The sequence below is a fragment of the Gobio gobio genome (genome assembly GCF_949357685.1).
Source record: "Gobio gobio genome assembly, chromosome: 10".
Classification (NCBI taxonomy): domain Eukaryota; kingdom Metazoa; phylum Chordata; class Actinopteri; order Cypriniformes; family Gobionidae; genus Gobio; species Gobio gobio.
The window spans coordinates 47,936,590-47,957,446 of NC_137116.1; the positions used below are offsets into that span (position 1 = coordinate 47,936,590).

The 20,857-nt window shown below is 37.9% G+C and overlaps 1 protein-coding gene across 3 annotated transcripts in view; it reads left to right on the top strand.

Moving 5' to 3' along the window:
• Positions 1–888: 888 nt before the first annotated feature.
• Positions 889–20,857, top strand: part of bcar3 (BCAR3 adaptor protein, NSP family member) — a 70,675-nt gene continuing 50,706 nt past the window's right edge. Inside the window, exon 1 of one of the 3 annotated variants that reach the window (XM_079827574.1) lies at positions 889–997. In XM_079827574.1, the coding sequence (XP_079683700.1) occupies positions 904–997 (94 nt within the window). In that variant the 5' untranslated portion in view covers positions 889–903. Of the gene's footprint in view, positions 998–13,919; positions 14,168–18,384; positions 18,471–20,857 lie in introns of those variants that run through there. The other 2 variants (XM_079827575.1, XM_079827576.1) reach the window with 2 other exon arrangements.

A 20,857-nucleotide genomic window follows, 5' to 3' on the forward strand; every position in this document is an offset into this window, starting at 1 on the left:
GTTAGTGGGAAAGAGTGCTTGCTGCTGATGTAGGGGATTCTGAGTACACTGGATGAGGCAGATGAGATAAGACACACAAAGAGAGCAATGCAGCATGCATCTGTTTCTCCAGCGTTAGATCAACACGACTACACCTCTCTGCACCAATTCAGTACAACAGATTTCACATTGAACCTCAAGTCACGCTTAAAGAATGACTTGGTAAAGGTGGTTTGAATAAGAATGAATGGTCTCAAAAGTTGAATAGTTGTTTTTTTATTTTAAATGCTACAAGTAAAATTTAGGCATTATGATTTACAGTATGTATCCACAAAAAGTAACATTAAATAATGTTAAGTGTGCAATTAAATATGCCAACAAATAGCTAACACATTCAAGTCTTGCTTTTTAGAACAGATACTATTCAAATTGAAATGCAGCCACAAAATACTGAGTGAACTAATTTGAGTTGTATTGACAAATATGGGCAGTCCCAAATAACCCAATATGTTGTGGCAGTGCATGTTTGTTACTGTTTATTTAGGAAGGAATGCTTTGGCATGTGCGCTGTAAATGCTAAACAGCAGAAAATAGCACATAACCGTCAATTAAACGGCTCTTGTTTTGTCCTGCCGGGAACAATGAAAGCAGAGATGCTGTCTAAATCATAGTGGTGTGTTTTCTGTTGTGTCAGAAGCAGAAGGAATGTATTGTTGTGAAAGCCACACAAGGCCGGACTCTGAAGAGAGGCATGGGGCCGTAAATGACACACTGCTAGCTTAAACCGTACACTTTTCTGATGTTTGTTTGTGTGTGTGAATGATAGATAGCTATTAGTTCTAGCCCTTGTCATTCCCACCTCACATTAAACCACTTAATCTCTGTATTTTTGTCTCTCTTTAGGACTTGTTGCACCTCACAGAGATGGATCTCTTGGGTTTGGGGGTCCAAAGTCGTCTCCATCGCATCCACATTCTCTCTAGCATTCAAGTACTGCAAGAGCGTGAAGCAAAAAGAGGTTAGTCCTTCTTATTGTCACATTTATAAAACGTGCGTACGCACACTCTAAGTTCAAATCTGTGTGTACGCATGTTTTATAAATAAAAATCCACGCCAACGTGGAAAAGTGCTTAGCGCCACGTCAGGGTCTAAACAGACGTACACACTTTTCCTTGTTCTGCAGGTATTTGGAAATATAAGCAATTCTTGCAGCTCACCGTTCTCAAGTAAAGGATTGGGACGTTGACTGGTGCTCTTTTATACGTCAATGACATTAAGTTGGCACCGTTTACAAGACGGAGATCTGAAACCATTCAGCCACACACAATTTCAAGATCATTTGCGATTTATTAATGTCACTTCTGGAAGTGAATTTTTTGTGCGTACATTCGTTCTCTGAATCACACACACATGTAAAAATGACACAAAACCATGAATTTCTGAATGTCTTCTTTCTCTGATTTGTCTTAAACAAAACTCAGAATATCTTTCAAATATTTAATGCCAAACTCACAAATCCAGCTATTCAGTTCTTCACTTAGTAAGCAGACACAATGGTTGCCCCCGAAACCTGGAAAATGATGCCTTCGGAGGATACATTTCAAGGCAGGAAGGCACCAAGGCATGTCTGAATCTAATGTTAGCTTCACTTCCTGTCTCCTGAGATACCTTCATCTGATCGATTTTTGAAGGCAGCATGGATGCATTCTTCCCTGCCTTTGATATCCCACAATCCTGTGCATTCCATTCTGTGACAGTTGAGCTGGGAAAAAAAATGGTGTCCGAAAGTTTGTTTGCTGGTCAGTTTGTGTGTAAATGTACGTCATTTCTAGCGAGAAATTACTAATGTAGTAATTCAATATTTGTTTAGTTCTCACCAAAGCTCTCTCTATTTTGCTGTAGATCATTTAACTGTTACACTGCCTAAGAAGTCTGTCCGAAATTAGTTTCGTGAGGTGTCTTCATGCACAAACGCTGCCTTACAAGCCATCGTCTGATAAGGCAGTGAGGCAACGGGTCAGCTGCCTAGTTTTTTGGACGCAGCCAATATTAGGGATAGGAGACTGTACTCATAGAAATATGAATGCAACACTTGCAACTTGCAACATTCAATATAGTGGCTGTAGGAATGGAAATCAAAAAATTAAAAGAGCCAATCATCTTTTTGATAGAGTTTGATAGAGTTTCCTAATTGTGCATGCATATTAACAAGCCTGAAAAAAACTATGATACTAAAAAATATGATACCATTGTTATTATATTTTATGGATGACTCAAACAATTTTGGAGATTTTGGTCTTTTTCCTACTCACTTACACTAACTGTCTAAAAGTTTGGGTCGGTAAGATTTTTAAAAATGTTTTTGTGGGATGGCTGCATTTATTTGATCCAAAATATTATTAGAATCGAAAATTACTGTTTTGTAAAATTTATTCCTGTGATGGCAAAGCAAATTTTTTAGCATCATTACTCCTGTCACATGATCCTTCGGAAATTATGCTAATATGCTGATTTGCTGCTCGAGAAATGTTTCTTCTTATTATCAAGGCCGAAAACCGTTGTGCTGCTTAATATTTTTGTGGAAACCATGATATTCAGGATTTTTAGATTGTTTGTTTACAGCAGGTGGGTAACAGACATGCAGACAATGCATAATACACAAGAAAATCTGATCCGACAATACAAAAGAAACCTTGTTTTGTTCTTCCACCCAGCACTCTAATTTACTTGAAATTGAATGTGCCTTACTTAAAACCTGATACTTTAATGATGAACAGAAAGCTCAAAATAACAGCATTTATTTGAAATGGAAATCTTTTGTAACGTTATAAATGTCTTTACTGTCAATTTTGATCTTAATGGATCCTTGCTGAATTAAAGCTATAACATATACGTTTTACGTTATAAACAAATGTTTGAAAAGCAGTGTAGATAGAAGTTCTATTCATAGACAATAGCTGCCTGGGGGCGTCACCAAGATGGCCACTGACTGAACTAAACTACCTTCTGCTACTTTTATGGGCTTTTTAAAATACAAAAGGTGTAACAGAATCATTAAACTCAAGGACTATACCAGTCATTAAAGTATCTCTCTCTCTCTCTATGCAGTATGCACACACCTCCTCATAAACCACAGTGGTGTAAAAACAGAAGCAGGAGCTTATCTCTTTATGGATGTTTTCTCTAGCTGGGCTGATTCTGCTGTTCCTGTGCTCTTGTCTTCGAAGCCCTGCTTGTACTGGGCAGCCTGTGACTGTGTCTGTCCATGCGTAGAGCTCCCACAGCAAGCCTGCATGTGGGAGAGCAGTTCAGGACAAGACCGCAGGCACATTATGCTCGGGGACACATACATATGGGGTCAAATCAACTGGGATTAGTTCACAAAACGAAGCATTGGAGTGCAGGACGGATCCCCCTGTGGAGTATTGTGTGTGTGTGTCTATATATAATCTTGATGCCAGCTCAGCTTGGTGGCAAAGTTTTCATCTGAGATAATTATGCTATCCTCAAGATCTTCGAGGAATCACCTCGAAGCCTTGAAAGCGATATGCTTCTCGTCAGTGTGCTGAAATTATAGCGATTATGGTTCATCAGAGAACACTCAGAAACATAAGAAGCATTTACTGTCAACACTGATAGTGAGTCATGAATGGACTTGTTTCCACACACTCACACACAAAGACATCCTTCCGTCCGACTATTCACCGCTCAGAGTTGCCATGTCCACTTATTTTAGGATAAACTTAAAATACTAAACTAATCAGTGTCCTTACAGTAACATTGTTTTACTAATAGACTGAAAATTGTGTCATTACATTTATTCAATGAAGACGACTATTATAATATGTATAGATTATATGTAGCACAAGTACATTCATTGTAAGATTGTAAGAAAAAACACAGCCAAAAAAGCATGCGGAAGTGACGATTCTCTGTCAACCAATCAACGTTCTGCTGTGAGTCTAGCTCCTCCCTTTAGTACCGGACTACTGTGCCAAAAAAGTGGTACGGTTCGGAATTAGGGTACATTCACAACTTATGAACTTTACTGAACCGTACCGCTCGGTGGAAACGAGCATAATTATTGATATAGTCGCTCCGTTGTATGCATTTAACATTTGAATTATTATTGTAAAAGTATATCATTATTTTAAAAAAAAATTGCAACATGAGAATAAGTCTAAACTGCAAGTTTATTCTATAATAAATTAGATGAAATTCTCCTTGATCCATGCACCACCCACCCGAGAGCATGGAAAAATGACTTGTCGCTTATTTTGGATGAGGCAGGTTGCTTATTCTGGGCTTGTTTTGGCATACCAATTTGCTTTTTTTTTTTTTTTGTGCAAAATCTGGCAACACTGCCACCTCTACCCTTCCGTCAAAGAGACACAGAAGCGTGTCTATGTAGAGGAGGAGCAGACACACGCTGCTGTGTGCAGGAGCTGCAGGTTATCATAAACTCTTTCGCCCATCCCGCAATCGCGGCAGTCAGCATTGTTGTGGGGGCACCCCTCCACTGTGTGTAATTAAGTCCTTAAAAAGCATGTCAAGACACACACACACACAAACAGTCGGCTGACAGGCTGAGGCTTGTTTCCCAGGCATAACATACTACATCGACTCCATTGCTATAGAGACTCTGACACTTTTGAAAATGGGCTGTTGAATTGGATGTCTTGGATCAGCGACCTTGCAAATAAAATTGCCTCCATGCATTGTACCCAAAAGAAATAGTATTGAACAGCTTCTGAACAAATGCATGGATTATTTTATATTACAAATCATGCACCTTTAAAAAGGTTTACAACACAGGTGAAAAGTAGTCTGAAAACGTAGTATTCTGGCAATATAGTGAGTGGTTAAAAGACCTCTAGTCTCTACTGGCATGGTCCTGTGCTTGAGGACAATAACTATTGTTTTCCTAAAAAGTTTCGGCTGTTTGAGGACTCAATAGGTGGTCTGATTAAACTAGCTTCAACACCGTTAACAGCCCATTCTAGTAGTGTCTCCATTCAACCCCTGTAGTCCTCACTTCCTGTGAGAAATGCAAATGTTTCACATGCAATTTCATAGACCACCATGCTCAGAGCAAAGAAAGGTACAAGTCTCCACTGATATGGCCTTGTGAGAGATCTTGATAGTTTCATGATAAAAGGTGGTTTTCTCTAACACACAGCTGGCAATATTATTGTAACGACTGTCTTTTCAAATCTTTTACCACATACAAAAGTGTATATTTTTTATTTATTTATTAAAACACTATCATTTCCCATAAAAATCAATTCACATGAACTATTTTATGTTTTTACTTTTTTATTTGTCGTTTTTTTAAATCAATCGCCCAAGCATTTCTACTTGTTAGAGCATTACATTCCAGTCGCCCCAAAAATAAAAGGTCTGTCATTTATTTACTCACCTTTATGTTGTTCCAAATCTGTTGAAAGACAAACCAGACAAAAAATCACAAAACAAACAGAAACAATGGTCCATATAACTTCTAAAGGCATATGGACTGTACAATTTTATGGTACATTTATAAACTATACTTTTTTTTGGAGCTTGACAACCACTGGTCACTGTCTGCTTGTGTTGTATGGGAAAGAACAGCAATGTTTAATCTGCAGAACATTTTCGTATAGGTTTTAAATGACATGAGGGTGGGTAAATGATGCCAGTTTATTTGTGTTGTTGTTAAACTATTCCTGTAATAATTTGGCTTCAGACACTACTTTATTTTATTTGGTGCCTTTTGTATAGTTGAAAAATGTGTCAATGCATAAACAGTACTCATGTCTTTGGAGCACGGCATTGCAGTGATGTTCAATGATGACAGGCTGCTCTTGTGTAGAAGAGCTGGAGTATACTATTAAATAAAGCATGCTATTAAATGGGTGGTTGGCTCACTGCCTTCCCTGCTCTCAGTGCAGACTGCAGATTCCTTCAAAGGGATGCCACCATATATAAAATTCCATACATAAGCAGTTCCGAGCTACATAATAGCCAAGGTCAGCAATGAATCCTTCTAGGTGGCTTTCATAATTTTGTTTATTATTATTTCACTTATTTATTATGTCATTTATTTTTTAGTCTTGCAGAAACCATGATGAAGACTAAACATGAACATGGTTGAATTACAGAGTGGATATACAGTATGCTCAAATTAAATCCCAATTATGCAGTTCTTTCATTAAGCACTTTGGGTGTTTTTTCTTTAAAGTCTAATCCTGCACAAGCATTAGAAAAAGAAGCAGAATCATAAAACATTTTGAGAGCCAAAGAGAAAACGTGAGAAAACTCATTACAGTCAGATGAAATCTAAGGGTGTCTCGTAGATATATTCTGGGCGTTTCTTGGGCGTTTTGTGGGAAAACTCTTCCCTGTCTTTGCGCTCACACTGGGTGTGAGAGTAGAGCTGGCATCAGCTCCTTTACCCCTCAGTCACATCCAGCTCAGTGCCAGCAGTTCATAAATGTAAACACATTTCCCAGCCAGAATGAACAGCTGGGCCCCCTCTTTAAAAAACTCTTGTGTTTTGAAATTGAATGTCCAAAATATATTCGTCATGACGGATAGTACTGGGACATAAAATAACCATTGCTGCTGCTCAGTGAAAAGCTTTTCAGATACCTGCATTAAGCTCTCTTGTCTGCTAGACAAATATCACCTGTAGAAAGTGTCCATTACTCTTCTGAACAATGTTTAAATACATTTTGGAGGAGGGGTTGTGTTGGCATTCTGCCAAGTTTGACAACATGCCCAGACTCTAGTCAGAGCAGACGCCATATTTGATTTAATGCAAAAACACAAATTGTAGTGGTGGAAAAAAGTACATTTGTAGATATTATAAAATCAGAAATTACTCTTTTTTTTGTGCATGTTCCTGAGTGATTCGTCAATGCATGTTAGTCCAAAGAAAAGCTAGAAACAAATCTTTGGATTATGTATAATTAAAACTTGCTCCACAGCTTTCCTTGTTTGGCTGACATCATCATTATATTTCAGCTTTCCAATCACTTGTTATACAGAAATGCCTTTTTACATTCCAGATCAAATCAAGTTCTGCCTATTTTCTATTTTCTTAATCAAACATCCTGTTTTACTATGGAAAAACATCACATGGAAATAAAATGTGATGACCTTTTTTATATGTGGTTTCAGTCGTTCACCCAATGAAAAACTGAAGAATACATCTTAAAATGTCCTTTTGACAAAATCTCCAGAAAGTCATGAAAATTATAACCTTAAAGGGATCCTTGATTATGATTTCACTTTTCTTCATTTTTTTTTAAACTTAAACTTTTTTTTAAAGTTAGTGTGTAATGTTGCTGTTTGAACAACATCTGCAAAGTTCAATGCAAAAGGAGATATTTTCTTTTAAAGAAATCGCTTTTTAAGGACTTCACCTTATAGGTACTACAATGAGCTTCTTTCCAGGTTGGTGACATCACAAACCTTAAAATTTGCATAAACCCTGCCCCCGGGAACAGGCAACAAAGGGGATGAGGCCATGTTGGGCTGCTTTAAAGAAGAGGAAGAGTTGTAGTAGCGCACATTTGAGAGTCTGCTCAAGTAGGGCTGTCACGATAACAAATTTTGCTGGATGATAAATTGGCCAAGAAATTATTGCAACAAACGATAATATTGTCGTTCTGAGACCCTTTTCATCTAAAATAATGATAATGGCATAATAATGGAGGTACACCTTTTCAAATATATCCACAATAAATGAACAAAACAACCAAAAACAATAAAAGCAATGGACTCCCAGTCTGTTAACAAAAAATGCACTTGAATAAATACCAAAAACAATAAATAAAAAAGATGAAAACTGCAAGGGATGATTGTGTTTTAGGTGCATATTAGGGGTGGCACGGTTCACAAAACCCACGGTTCGTATCACGGTTTTAGGGTCACGGTTTTCGATTCTGTACGGTTCTTGTTGTTGTTTTTTCTTTTTATCGTTAACACTCAGCATATGATATTTATTTTAATAATCCACAATTTAGGATACAGTATTAAAAAAATTGTTATATCATGTAATCATGCACAAACTGAATTTGACTTGACTTTAAGCACATTATTGGGACCATCTCTGAGGAAAGCTAGGTGATATTTTGATATTCAGCAAGAGAGAAGTGATGACATATGTATTGCTATCTCTACAGGAACTTATGTGCCTTTTTAGCACACAAAGATTGAACTTGAAGCACACAAAGATTAAGCTGAAGAATTAACTTGCAATTTATCAAACTGCCAACTTCAGTGTAGCTGTTTAAACTCGACGCGTTCGCACAAGCGCGAGGGTGCGCTCGGCAAAAATGACGTCAACGCGGAGCGGGCGGTAGTGTGCGTTGAGTGCGCGAGACCCCATTTTGCTTGGCTGTGTGCACGTCAAATTTTGTAACTTTGCGCGCGGCTCCGCAACCGAAGAAGCACGAGTTCCAGGCGAATCTGGCCGAGCATGACGTCTCATCAAGCCGGCACCCAGTCTGCGCATCGAGTATAAACACCTCCCCAAACGGACGAGGCGCGCTCGCAGTCAGTTTTTTATTGTGCGATTCATTTATTTATTGACTATCGCGACAGGCCTATGCTCAAGCTGTCACATCCGTCTTTTCGTATTTATTGCAATACAGTACGTAACACATATGCAATAGCATGCCATAAAAGCAAGAGGACAACATAAGTTATAACCGTAATTAAACTAAACTATACCTGCTCTATCTTCATGCAGCATTTATTCTCTGGCTCTGAAGGCATCTTACAACAGTTCCCACACGAGCGATTTATAGATTATCATGACAGAACGTTCTAATTAATGACTTGAAGATAGTTAACTTCACATCAGCTACATAAATTCATCAACTAACCATTCAGAAACGTCCTGTTGCATTCTACATGTTGTCACTTCTGAGTGAGTCTCTCCATCATTGTCCGACTCCGGTTTGAACATAAAAGGCAGAACGGTTTCTTACATTTTCAGTGCGTGTCTGCGTAAAGTAATTGGAGCTGCTAACATGAGCTTTTGAGGCTCTGCATTTTCCTAGAATAGGGGCCGGGAGCACCAGCTTATTTGCATTTAAAGGGACACAGATGTTTTTGCTCGTGCTCAAAAAGTGACAATTTTAACATGCTATAAAAATGATCTGTGGGGTATTTTGAGCTTAACCTTCACACACACACTCTGGGGACATCAGAGACTTATTTTACATCTTGTAAAAAGGTGCATAATAGGACCCCTTTAACATAAATTTAAATATGAAATTTGTCGTCTACTCAGAATGCAGTCTAAATGAAGTCGTCTTCCTAGTAAAGATAATTTTACTTTCACTCCATATTTATCCAGGAGGAATGCAGGAACCGGACAACCAGCCACCAGTGGCCACTTAGTCCATCAATATGACTGTGCTTGTCCATGTGTAAGTGGCAGCTAAACTCCCCCTGATGACAGCTAGACTGTAAACTGAGAGGTCAGATGTAGTGATGCCCACTGCTGAGCAGCTATTTGCCGGTGTTGGAAAATACCAGCCATGACAAGCAGATTCCACATCATGTTTATCTGAGGCACAGGCCCTAAGATAAAGCTGATGAGACTGGGCCAAATTACTGCTCAATTTTAACATGGGTTTGATCAAGTAACAGTTTAATAAGGCTTTATAGTTATTCTCCCAGGGTATACAATGGAATTATGCATGCATCATTACCCTTCTTAATGACTTTGCTGAGCTAAGTGATAAATTTTGTAAAAGTCCGTGTATAAATAACAATTATCACATTACGCACAGTCCGCGGCTTTATGATTCAGAAAATTAGTAATGTGAGGAAATTAATGTTGAAAACGTGATGATTACATGTTGTGGAATGGGGCGAGACAGTTTACATTTCATACTTTGATAACTGTTCTCAGCCTTGAGTGGAAACAGTAGAATGAATACAGGCAACACGTTCGCTTTCACAAAAACAGAGATAAGCAGAAAATAATTAAACAAGCTCTAGATCCCTTCTGAGGGACACTTCCTGTGACTGTTTGAGAGACATGGTCTTGCGTTCATCTTGAGGCATTCTGAAAGACGTTCGGCAGCACAAAGTCAAAGATGTCTTTCTTATTTTTATGTAGGCCTACTCATAAATACAAATTAGCTTTGCTAAATAAAATAATTACTGACTAGTTTGCTTGTTTCTTCTATTGGGAACTGCAACATAATACTTTAAACAATCTCATATTTGATGCTTGCGAGAGAGAAAAAATCATGTTCATGAGGACATTAATATTGTAATCATTGAGGTCAGAATACATCAGACACATGGTTACACCAAAGCACTATGTATGAGGTGTTCTCGTTTGTTTTTACTTGTGTCTGATGTGTTTGACTTATGAGACACTAGTCCAATCAATGAATCCATCCCTCCTCCTCCAGTCGAAGCTGCTCCGCTGGGGGATGTAGGTGGTCCGGCCAGGCATGCTGACTCCCAAGTTAAGGTGCCTAAGGAGATGAGATCATTAGATTAAAGCAAAGAATGTCTGCTCTCAATCATTGGCATTAGGGCTGGCCGATATTAAGGTAAATGCCAAGCAATAGTGGAAAAGTGTCAAGCACTAGAGATTTTGCAATACTGACCGTTGTAGAGATATTGACATCACAAACAGCATGTGTGAGTGACAAAGAAACATGGAGTAAGGAGAAAATAGAAGTCAAGTTGAAGAAGACCTTGTTATTAAAGCGAGTTGTCTGTCAAGTTAAACCAGTTAATTATGGTTGGTAAGCAACATTGCAATTGCATGAATATGAATTCAGTTGATGCGCAGTTACACCTATTTGACCGTGAATTCAAATGTGGCTCATCCAGTCCGAATTTAGTGCATTGCTTAATGTGAAGCTGTTCTTACTTGCCATTCATTTGTTACAGATATTGTTATCTTTGGTTGTGTCTACCATATTTTAAGACACCAGGGCTGAACAAGCCAGACATGCTGACACACTCACCATAACTCTTTCCTTTTAGTGATCTATTGCCCGTGTCACATAATAAACGCTCAATTTCAAAGTGTGCTCGTTTAATTGCACGAAGCCAGCGATTGATAACAGCACTTTGAGTGGTGTCTTTGACAGATATATATCTCTATTTTCATGACAATGTCTGGTTTTGACACTTTGACAAATGATATTCTAGGCAGGTGTGCAGTAACTTTAGGAGGCCTATTTCAATCCAGATGTCTCCTTTTCAGTGTTTCTAAGTGCACATACTTTGTTAGTAGAGAATTCATTTTGTGGCACTAGTGTTTATGCACTTTTGCAACCCTACAATACAAATTTTTATTATAAAATGGATAGCTTTTGTTTCAGATACTGATTGGTCAGTAAAGAGTTCAATATAGTCCCATGAAACACCTGTTCATTTAGCTAACTATGTATATAACTCATAGATGATAGCTATTGTTATGCATGTTATCTATATCTATTGTTATGTGATGATTTTGGAACTGCATTGGCATTTGTCCCAATGTTTTGCACAACATTCAGATGGTAACTGAGTGACAAAACAAACCTTTGAATCACCTGCATGATCATCACGCTCTGCTTAGCCAGTTTAGTCAGAGATCACACCGCGCCCCATCTCTCTGGCTGAATCATCCGGGAAGGAACCCTGCCTTTGTCATTTGTTATCGTCCCACTGACATTGAAGAGGAATCCGAGGACAAAGAGACGGGAAATTCTGTTCCTCAGAGACAACAGAAAAAAAAAGGAGAAAAAAAAACATTTAGCCATTCTGATTAGCCATTTCTGAAAAAGCATTTGGTAACACTTTTGCTTTGTCCCAATTTGCCTATACTATACACAGCCCTAAAAGTAGGGCTGGTCCGAATACCATTTTTTGAGCTTTGAAGCTTCGGTAGTAATCAACACCGAATATTCGAATATTCGCTGCACATCTGCAGCAGAAGTCAGATTTCATTCATCACGAGAGTGAGGAGCTGAATTACAAAATGATCGGAAGATTTACATTTCAAAGCGAAATGTAAAAAGTACCTATTTAAGTGAGTTTTTCATTGTACTGTTTTGTTGTTGTGTTTGTCATTAAGAATAAAAGGCAAATTAACCCACCATTCAAGCAACCGCCCCTGAATTGGCGCTAATTCTAAACCGAAAATAAATTCGAAAGTCATTCACTCACGGCCACACAGTGCACAAGCACTGCAATGTGATGTTGAGGGACATTTCTACCGTCACATCCCTTACGGGTAAAAAGGTTAATACATTTTGATTCTATTATTCTATTTTCCACAATGTCAAACGAACGCAGCTTAACCCAAAATGCAAGCTCAGGCATGCGCTTCTTCCATATAAGCTCATGCAGTTGTGCGCTCTAGACAGGGAATACTCAGTTGCAGCCTTGCAGGGAACACTTAGCCTAAGAAGAAGAAAATATATAATTTTTTTAGTATAACAAGGTTGGGTTCCTCAACTGTCCATCCTATTAAAAATGGCTAGGCTATATAAGATAATTGTAAAAAAAAAAAAAAAAAAAAAATTATATATATATATATATATATATATATATATATATATATATATATATATATATATATATATATATATATATATATATATATATATATATATATATATATATATATATATATATATATATATATATATATATATATATAATTATATTTCGCCAGATTTTACAGTGTAAACATTCAAGCGTGAATGAGAACCTTTTCGAGGGGGATGCCAGGTGTGCGAAAAAACAAACAAAAAACAAATATTTGAATCCTAAATTGAAAATCGAATACCAACCCACCGAACGAATATTCAAATATTCTGGTCCAGCCCTACCTAAAAGTATGCACAGTTAAAATACTCCACATTCAATTGAATTAAATTTCCAACTGTATCTGAGAGAAATGTAGTAACACGTTGATCTGCCAGTTGTGGATCTTTCATGAGGAGACTCTCCTTGTGCTTGCATAATGATGCATTTAAAAGTTAATGAGCAAATGTATCTTTATAAATGTTCACAATGCTGTTGCAGATTAAATATAATGTGGATAACATTGAATAAATGTCTTTACTTCATCTTAGAGACTGATTATTAATCACTCAAACCCCTTTCTCTAAACCTCTCTACTTAAACGTTGGTCTTGCATATCCGACATATTTGTAGTTTTTTAACACTTTTTGTGTTTGTAGTTCTAATCAAATCTTTGTCCATTGCGCAATGGGTTGTGGGTAATATTAGCCATTAGAGGGTGCATGTATCTGTACGTCTAACCGGAAAAAGTAGACCATCCAGGTATCTTTGGAATACTCATTTTGGACACAATGGTCCACTTTAGACATTCTACTAATTATAAGTAACTACCAGTCATTAGTTGACTATCTGCTTAATATCTGCTAACACTTCATTTTGATGATTACTGTAAGCTACTTTGCAAGTACACTCAAAAAAAAAAAAGGTTCTAAATGGCACCAAAAATGGTTCTTGGCTCGTAATCATAGGGGAACCTTTTTTAGTGCTATATAGCACCAATTTTGGTGCTTCAGTGGTTCTTCAGCGGTTCTTCAGAGGTTCTTCACCGGTTCTTTGACTAAGGTGCTATATAGAGTTAGTTGACATGTTGTTGCAAATTAATAAGAGTTAGTTGACATGTAGTTAATTCGATAGTCTAAAGTGGACTATTTCAGTTTTTCGGTTATTTCAATTATTAGTATTAATTTGACACATAACAGAAACTGTCATACTTGTCCAAAAAGTTAACTTGAACAAAGAGGAGCTAGTAATGTGCGGACTGGACACATGACAGAGGAGAGAGCTGCTGGGGGCAGGGGCCGGCTAGTAAGTTGTGAGATGACTCCTTAAGTTCCGCCCATTGGAGAGGGTGTGTCTGGGAAATCCTAAATCACTCCCTTGGGGGCTGAACTAAGGAGAGAGAGTGAGAGAGGGAGAGAGACTTGGAAGAGATTGTAAGGCTACTTGAAAAACACCGGCACAGTTCATAGTGGGAGGTCAGTGGCAACATAACAGGATTGTCGTTCACGCACGTCTTGTTGTCCGTCAGTGTGAATCTGTGCACTAGTTCGATATGCTTGCTGTGAAACTGTGAAACTCTTACTCACTGACCGCATACAGGAGAATATTCAGTTTTTTCATACTTGGAGAAACTACAACCTTTAGCCAGGTAAGAAAAGAAACACATTTATTTAGTTATATTTATATATATTTGATATGTATAATTTTTAAGTAATTTTTTTAGCTCTTTGAACAACAAATAATGCCAATTATGATTGTCTAACCTTGCAAACTGTCTATGTGTTAGATTCAGTAGCTGACAGTAGCTGTTGTGAGGAGGGGTGTGTATGTGTGTGTGTTTTATAAAGTTTCGCAGCAGCAGTATCTGATGTCTTTGGAGTTGCTCATATGGAAAACAGTGGCAGCCACTGCTGAGGACTTTAATACATTTGTGATTAATATGTCACAAATCTCACTAGTGGACTCACAGGCTGAATACAGCACTGCGGGTCAGATCGTAGATGTGTAGCGGGGGGGGGGGGGGGGGGGGGGGGGGGTTGAGGCTTGACATCTCCTCTCACCCCTTCCTGCTCAACAAAAGAAGGGTTCATGAAAGATTGACTATTACATGCTACTATTAAGCTATTAAATTAGTATCTTTTACTGGTATCTAATACTAGTATTAGTGTATTTTACTTTTATGACAAGAACAACTATCAGTGTGTTTACCTGTACAACGAAATACTAACAAACTATTAAATCAAAATATTCTATCAAAAAAAGCTCATCATTGAGAAAAAAAAAAAAAAATATATATATATATATATATATATATATATATATATGGTTTCTGGTCTGGCCAAAATGTACACAGACATGCACATCGAATAAGGGCATTAAAATTAAGAAAAGGTGTGGATGACCATTCCTTGATAAAATATTGTCATCTTATTTAGCATAATCAGTGAATTGTGCATGTAAACACTCAATAACTATTAAAAACTTAAATATACAGCAAAGGAACTGAGACGCTTTTCTGTTTTGGTCTGATTCGGTCCTCCCTTCATTGCTCTTGCCGTTTGTTTGTTTGTTTGTGGTGTTTTCCTCTCAACATGCTCATTACAGTAATTAGGGAGCAGTCGTGTTGCATGTGATTGGACTGCTAGATCTTAAAGGATCTACTTTTAGCACGTAGAGCTGAGAGAGAAGGATGTGACCACTGACTCCACGCCTTCAATGAATGGGCGTGTGGTGTGTTCACAAGTCTGAGTGTATTTCCACACTTCCTATTTTGATAAACCTTAGCGATAGAACTGCATAATGAACCACTCAGGCCTGATTTGTGGCCGTTGACTACTGGTAAGGGAGCTGGAGTTGAAGTAGAAAGTGTTGTGTCTGTCATGGGGGGCGGAGGAGAGATGTTGATGTATTGTTGCCCATATGTTCCTCCCTCTGTGTGCAGCCGAGTGGTCCGCATTGGGAGAACTATGGTGCATTCTTGGTTGTTTTGTCTCGTTGCTTTACTGCTATTGTCAGTGACAATGGGACCCTCAATCAATGAGACACAGTGATGTCATACAGGAAGTACTAGAACTTTAACTCTACAAAATCTAGACTAGTAGTTCCCGACTGGTTTTGCTTCAAGACCTACATTACAAATCAAAAGTTAGGGGTCAGTAAAATTGATTTGATCAAAAATAAAAACAGTAAAATTAATATAATTGTGAAATATTAATATAATTTAAAATGACTGTTTTCTTTTTAAATAAATGTTTTATATATAATAGAATTCCTTTGATTGCAAATCTGAATATTCAGCAACCATTACCCCAGCCGTCATAGGCTTGGTTATCAATGTTGAAAACAGCTGTTCTGCTTAACATTTTTGTCATGATACATTTTTTAAATGTATTTTATGTATTTTTCTTTATACAATAACAATAACAATGTAAAAGTCATTAATGCATGTGAATTGTGCATTATTGTGTGAATTATCCCTGGATAAACAAAGGTATAATTTTTATTTTAATCCTATCTGACCCCAACATTTTGAATGGTAGTATTTACATTTTACATTGGGATAGTTCACCCAAAAATGAAAATTCTGTAATTAATTACTCACCCTCATGTTTTTCCAAAGCCATAAGACTTTCGCTCATCTTCAGAAGGCAAATGAAGAAATTTTTGATGAAATCTGAGCAATTTCTGTCCCTCCATTGACAGCTACGCAACTACCACTTTGACGCTTCAAAAAGATCATAAAGAGATTGTAAAACTAATCCATGTGAATTGAGTGGTTTAGTCCATATTTTCTGAAGAGACACGATCGCTTTATATGATGAACAGATTGAATTTAGTCTTTTATTCACATATAAACATTCATCAACTCCCACATCAGTTATGGTAAACGGAAACTCAAGCATGTTCACAAGAACCAATGAGGTTCATTCTCGTGTTACGCAGCACGTTTGAGCTTCCTCAAGAACCAATGAGGTTCATTCTCGTGTTACGCAGCACGTTTCAGCTTCCTCAAGAACCAATGAGGTTCATTCTTGTGTTACGCAGCACATCTGAGCTTCCTCAAGAACCAATGAGGTTCATTTTCGTGTTATGCAGCACGTTTGAGCTTCCTCAAGAACCAATGAGGTTCATTCTCGTGTTACGCAGCACGTTTGAGCTTCCTCAAGAACCAATGAGGTTCATTCTTGTGTTACGCAGCACATTTGAGCTTCCTCAAGAACCAATGAGGTTCATTCTCGTGTTACGCAGCACGTTTGAGCTTCCTCAAGAACCAATGAGGTTCATTCTCGTGTTACGCAGCACGTTTGAGCTTCCTCAAGAACCAATGAGGTTCATTCTTGTGTTACGCAGCACGTTTGAGCTTCCTCAAGAACCAATGAGGTTCATTCTCGTGTTACGCAGCACGTTTGAGCTTCCTCAAGAACCAATGAGGTTCATTCTCGTGTTACGCAGCACGTTTGAGCTTCCTCAAGAACCAATGAGGTTCATTCTTGTGTTACGCAGCACGTTTGAGCTTCCTCAAGAACCAATGAGGTTCATTCTCGTGTTACGCAGCACGTTTGAGTTTCCTCAAGAACCAATGAGGTTCATTCTTGTGTTACGCAGCACGTTTGAGCTTCCTCAAGAACCAATGAGGTTCATTCTCGTGTTACGCAGCACGTTTGAGCTTCCTCAAGAACCAATGAGGTTCATTCTCGTGTTACGCAGCACGTTTGAGCTTCCTCAAGAACCAATGAGGTTCATTCTCGTGTTACGCAGCACGTTTGAGCTTCCTCAAGAACCAATGAGGTTCATTCTCGTGTTACGCAGCACGTTTGAGCTTCCTCAAGAACCAATGAGGTTCATTCATGTGTTACGCAGCACGTTTGAGCTTCCTCAAGAACCAATGAGGTTCATTCTCGTGTTACGCAGCACGTTTGAGCTTCCTCAAGAACCAATGAGGTTCATTCTCGTGTTACGCAGAACGTTTGAGCTTCTGTTTATGTTCGCTAATCAATGTTTACATTTGAATAAAAGCCTAAATTTAATATGTTCATCATATAAATCGATTGCATTACTTCAGAAAATTTGGACTAAACCGCACAATTCATATGGGTTAGTTTTACAATCTCTTTATGAACTTTTTGAAGCGTCAAAGTGGTAGTTGCGTAGCCGTCAATGGAAGGACAGAAATCTCTCAGATTTCATTAAAAAGATGTTCTAAAGATGAACAAAAACGACATGAGGGTGAGTAAATGATGACAACATTTAATTTTTTTGGGTCAACTATCTCTTTAAGCGGTGACCCAGCACAAGATCACAATCATTTAACATACAAAAGTAAACAAAATTGCTTTATGAATTTGCTTTATCATACAGCCAAAAGACTTATATGTCAACATGAGATATGTGCAAAATGGCGTACTAACTTTGTCTGTCCAAAGTACAACTTTTGTTAAGACCATTTAAAGTCAGCACACCTGGTAACCCTCACATGATCCCCGCAGCAGGGATACCAGAAAGGAACGTGACCTAGGACTTGACCACAGGAATTATGTCAGAATAACCAGACGATAATCTCCCTTTAATAATCCCAGCACTAAAAGGACAATTCAAACAATTTTACAGCTCGAATAACAAAACATCATTTTCTGTGGTAATCGATACCATGCCAAACATCTTAACCTGAAGTGAACCTGCTCCATTCTTTTAACTTTGTTCAGCATGCACTTTGGATCTACAATTCATTGGTCGGTTCTATCAGAACTACAGAATGTGTTCTCCACTCCTCCAGGCCATCATGGTTGATGCATGGCTGTGTGTTAAGAGCTCTTTAAACCCTACACTTGCTCTCCTCTCACTCGGGCCTTTGTGTTCTGTAAGCAGGTTTGAATTAATTAAAGGAGAACTGCATTATTCACGAGATTCCCACCAACTCCTGTGGGGGAAGGCTGGACGGTGAAAGGGCCAGGGTGAGAATAGTCATCTTGTTGTTTTAAAATGCGCAGAGAATTCTCCTCCTTCATGTATTTAACCTTTTTGCTGTGAGAGTCTTGTTTGTATTACATGCACATTTTGAATGTGAAAAACACCCAGTGTGACCTTGTCTAGGATTGTTATTGTAACCAGTACAATTCATACATCTATACCCATTTACTAGTGTTGCGTAATCTGGATAATCCTTTTAAAGGAACTTGAAATGAGCAAGCAATAGCTTGTTAGCAAAAAACCTTGACATGGGTGAAAGACAAATAACAAAAAATCATGCTAAAAACATTTATTTGAAAAGCCTTAAAGGGATATATCACCCACAATTGGAATAATTTACTCGTGCCTATGTCTTTTTCTGTGGTGCACAAAAGGAGTCATTTAAAGCATGTCCAATCTGTGAAAGTGAACGGTGACCACGGCTGCCAAGCAAAATGTTCTATGCACGATTTTCAGTGGTTTACAAATATTGTTCAGTTTGTCATTTAAAGGTTAGAAAACTTGGAATATGTTTTAAGATAACTTTTATCATGCTTTTTTTGTTTTGCCATTTTTCTGGTATTAAATAGAGCAGCTCAGAGAAAGTATTTCTAGAGGTTTGGAACAACATGAGGGTGAATAATTGATGACAGAATATTCTTTTTTTGGGCAAATTATCCCTATAGTCTGTGTATAAGCCAGCCTAAAATAGAAGATAATGGCTTTCCTGGAGAACAAAGGCAATTTAACATTCCCAAACATGACAATGTATTAGCCAGAGGCAAATAAGTGTGTTTGATATAGGGTATGATGTCAGCCAGCAACCAGCTGTGCTTTCAGGATTGAGAGAGAGAGAGAGAGAGAGAGAGAGAGAGGGCTGCTGTGATTGACATTTTGAAGTGAGGTCATATGATGGCATGTCAGTCTAGAATAGAACAAGCACTTGAGAGAGAACTGGATAATCAATAGGGAGTCTACAGAGAAAAGAAGAAGTGCAAAGCATTAATTAAGAACTGTTTAATGAGTGTTTTGCATATTCATGACCTCTGGGGAGGAAGTGAAAGTTAAGGGTTTAATTGTTTAGCATATGTAATCCAGAGCCACAGGGGACCCATTTCTGCATATCTGCAGTGCTGACAGCTGTCTCTCTGCCTCAATGGGTGCTGAAATGTTGAAAATTACACCATGCAGAGCTCTTAGACACCAAGTTAGCTTACAGTGGCCTTTTGACCCGGGCTGAGAGCAGGAGCAGGGAAATCACTTGTGTTAAAGATTCCTATTACACTGAGTAGTTTGTTTATGTCATAGTAACAAGATATTTTACATTATAGTGTCCACGTTACACATATTACACATTGCTGCTATCAGTGCTCACAACCATATAAACTTTTAAAACATTTTAGCTTTCTTCTTTCAGTAGGGGTGTATAAAGTACAGAAGCATTTTACTCAATAAAAGTTTTTTAAAATCATTTAAAAGTAAAAAGTAAAGAAATAGACTGATGAAATCAATAGCACCTGACTCAAGTTCATCCATCCTCAACGATGGGTATATTTAAAAAGCATTGATTTAAGTTAAAGACTGTAGTGGTCAATGATGAGACATCTCTTCACAAAAAAAAGACCATAGCTGAGGCCGATTACATTTTACACCAAAGTGAATTTCATTGGCTGTTTAAATGCATAGGAGTGTATTTTGAATATTATTTATTAGAGGAAAGTTTTGCAGAAAAATTCACCCACAAATAAAAATGGTCATCATTTACTCACTCATTCCAAACCCTGTGTTTATTTATTTTTATGTTTCTTCATTATAATAAATGTTTTTTATGGATTTCTAAGAAGCACAAGAGTCAATGCTGAATTTTTTTTTTTTTTGTATTAGGTAAACTATACCTATAGGTAATCACAATCACATGTGAATTATGCACATTGAAGGAAAGATTTATAATCATACTGAAATAAATGGCCTCCTTCAGGGACCTGGAGGGACTGATCCCTTAAAAAAATCTGAAATGAGCATGCCAGCTTTTTCTACTTATATGTTCCTATTTTTATTTTTAGCAAGGTCACAGTTGCCCTCCTAAAATCACCAGTGCATATGAGCATGACTCAGACCCCTCACTTCCCCTGACACAGGAAGTCCAGATCTGCCTTCTCAGAGGAGCATGACTATCCCTCACACTCTGAGACATGTGAGACAAATTAATCCGAAACCAAAAGGGGATTCCTGACTAGCCAGGATGATAACTCAGTAACACTGATCTGTGGATTTTAATGTCTCCTAGCCATTACACACCACATGAAAACGGCACCAGTGAATGGTGTCTCGTGTTTCAGGGCCCCAGGACAGCGCACAGGTGCTCCAGGTGCATAAATATACAGCTGAGGTA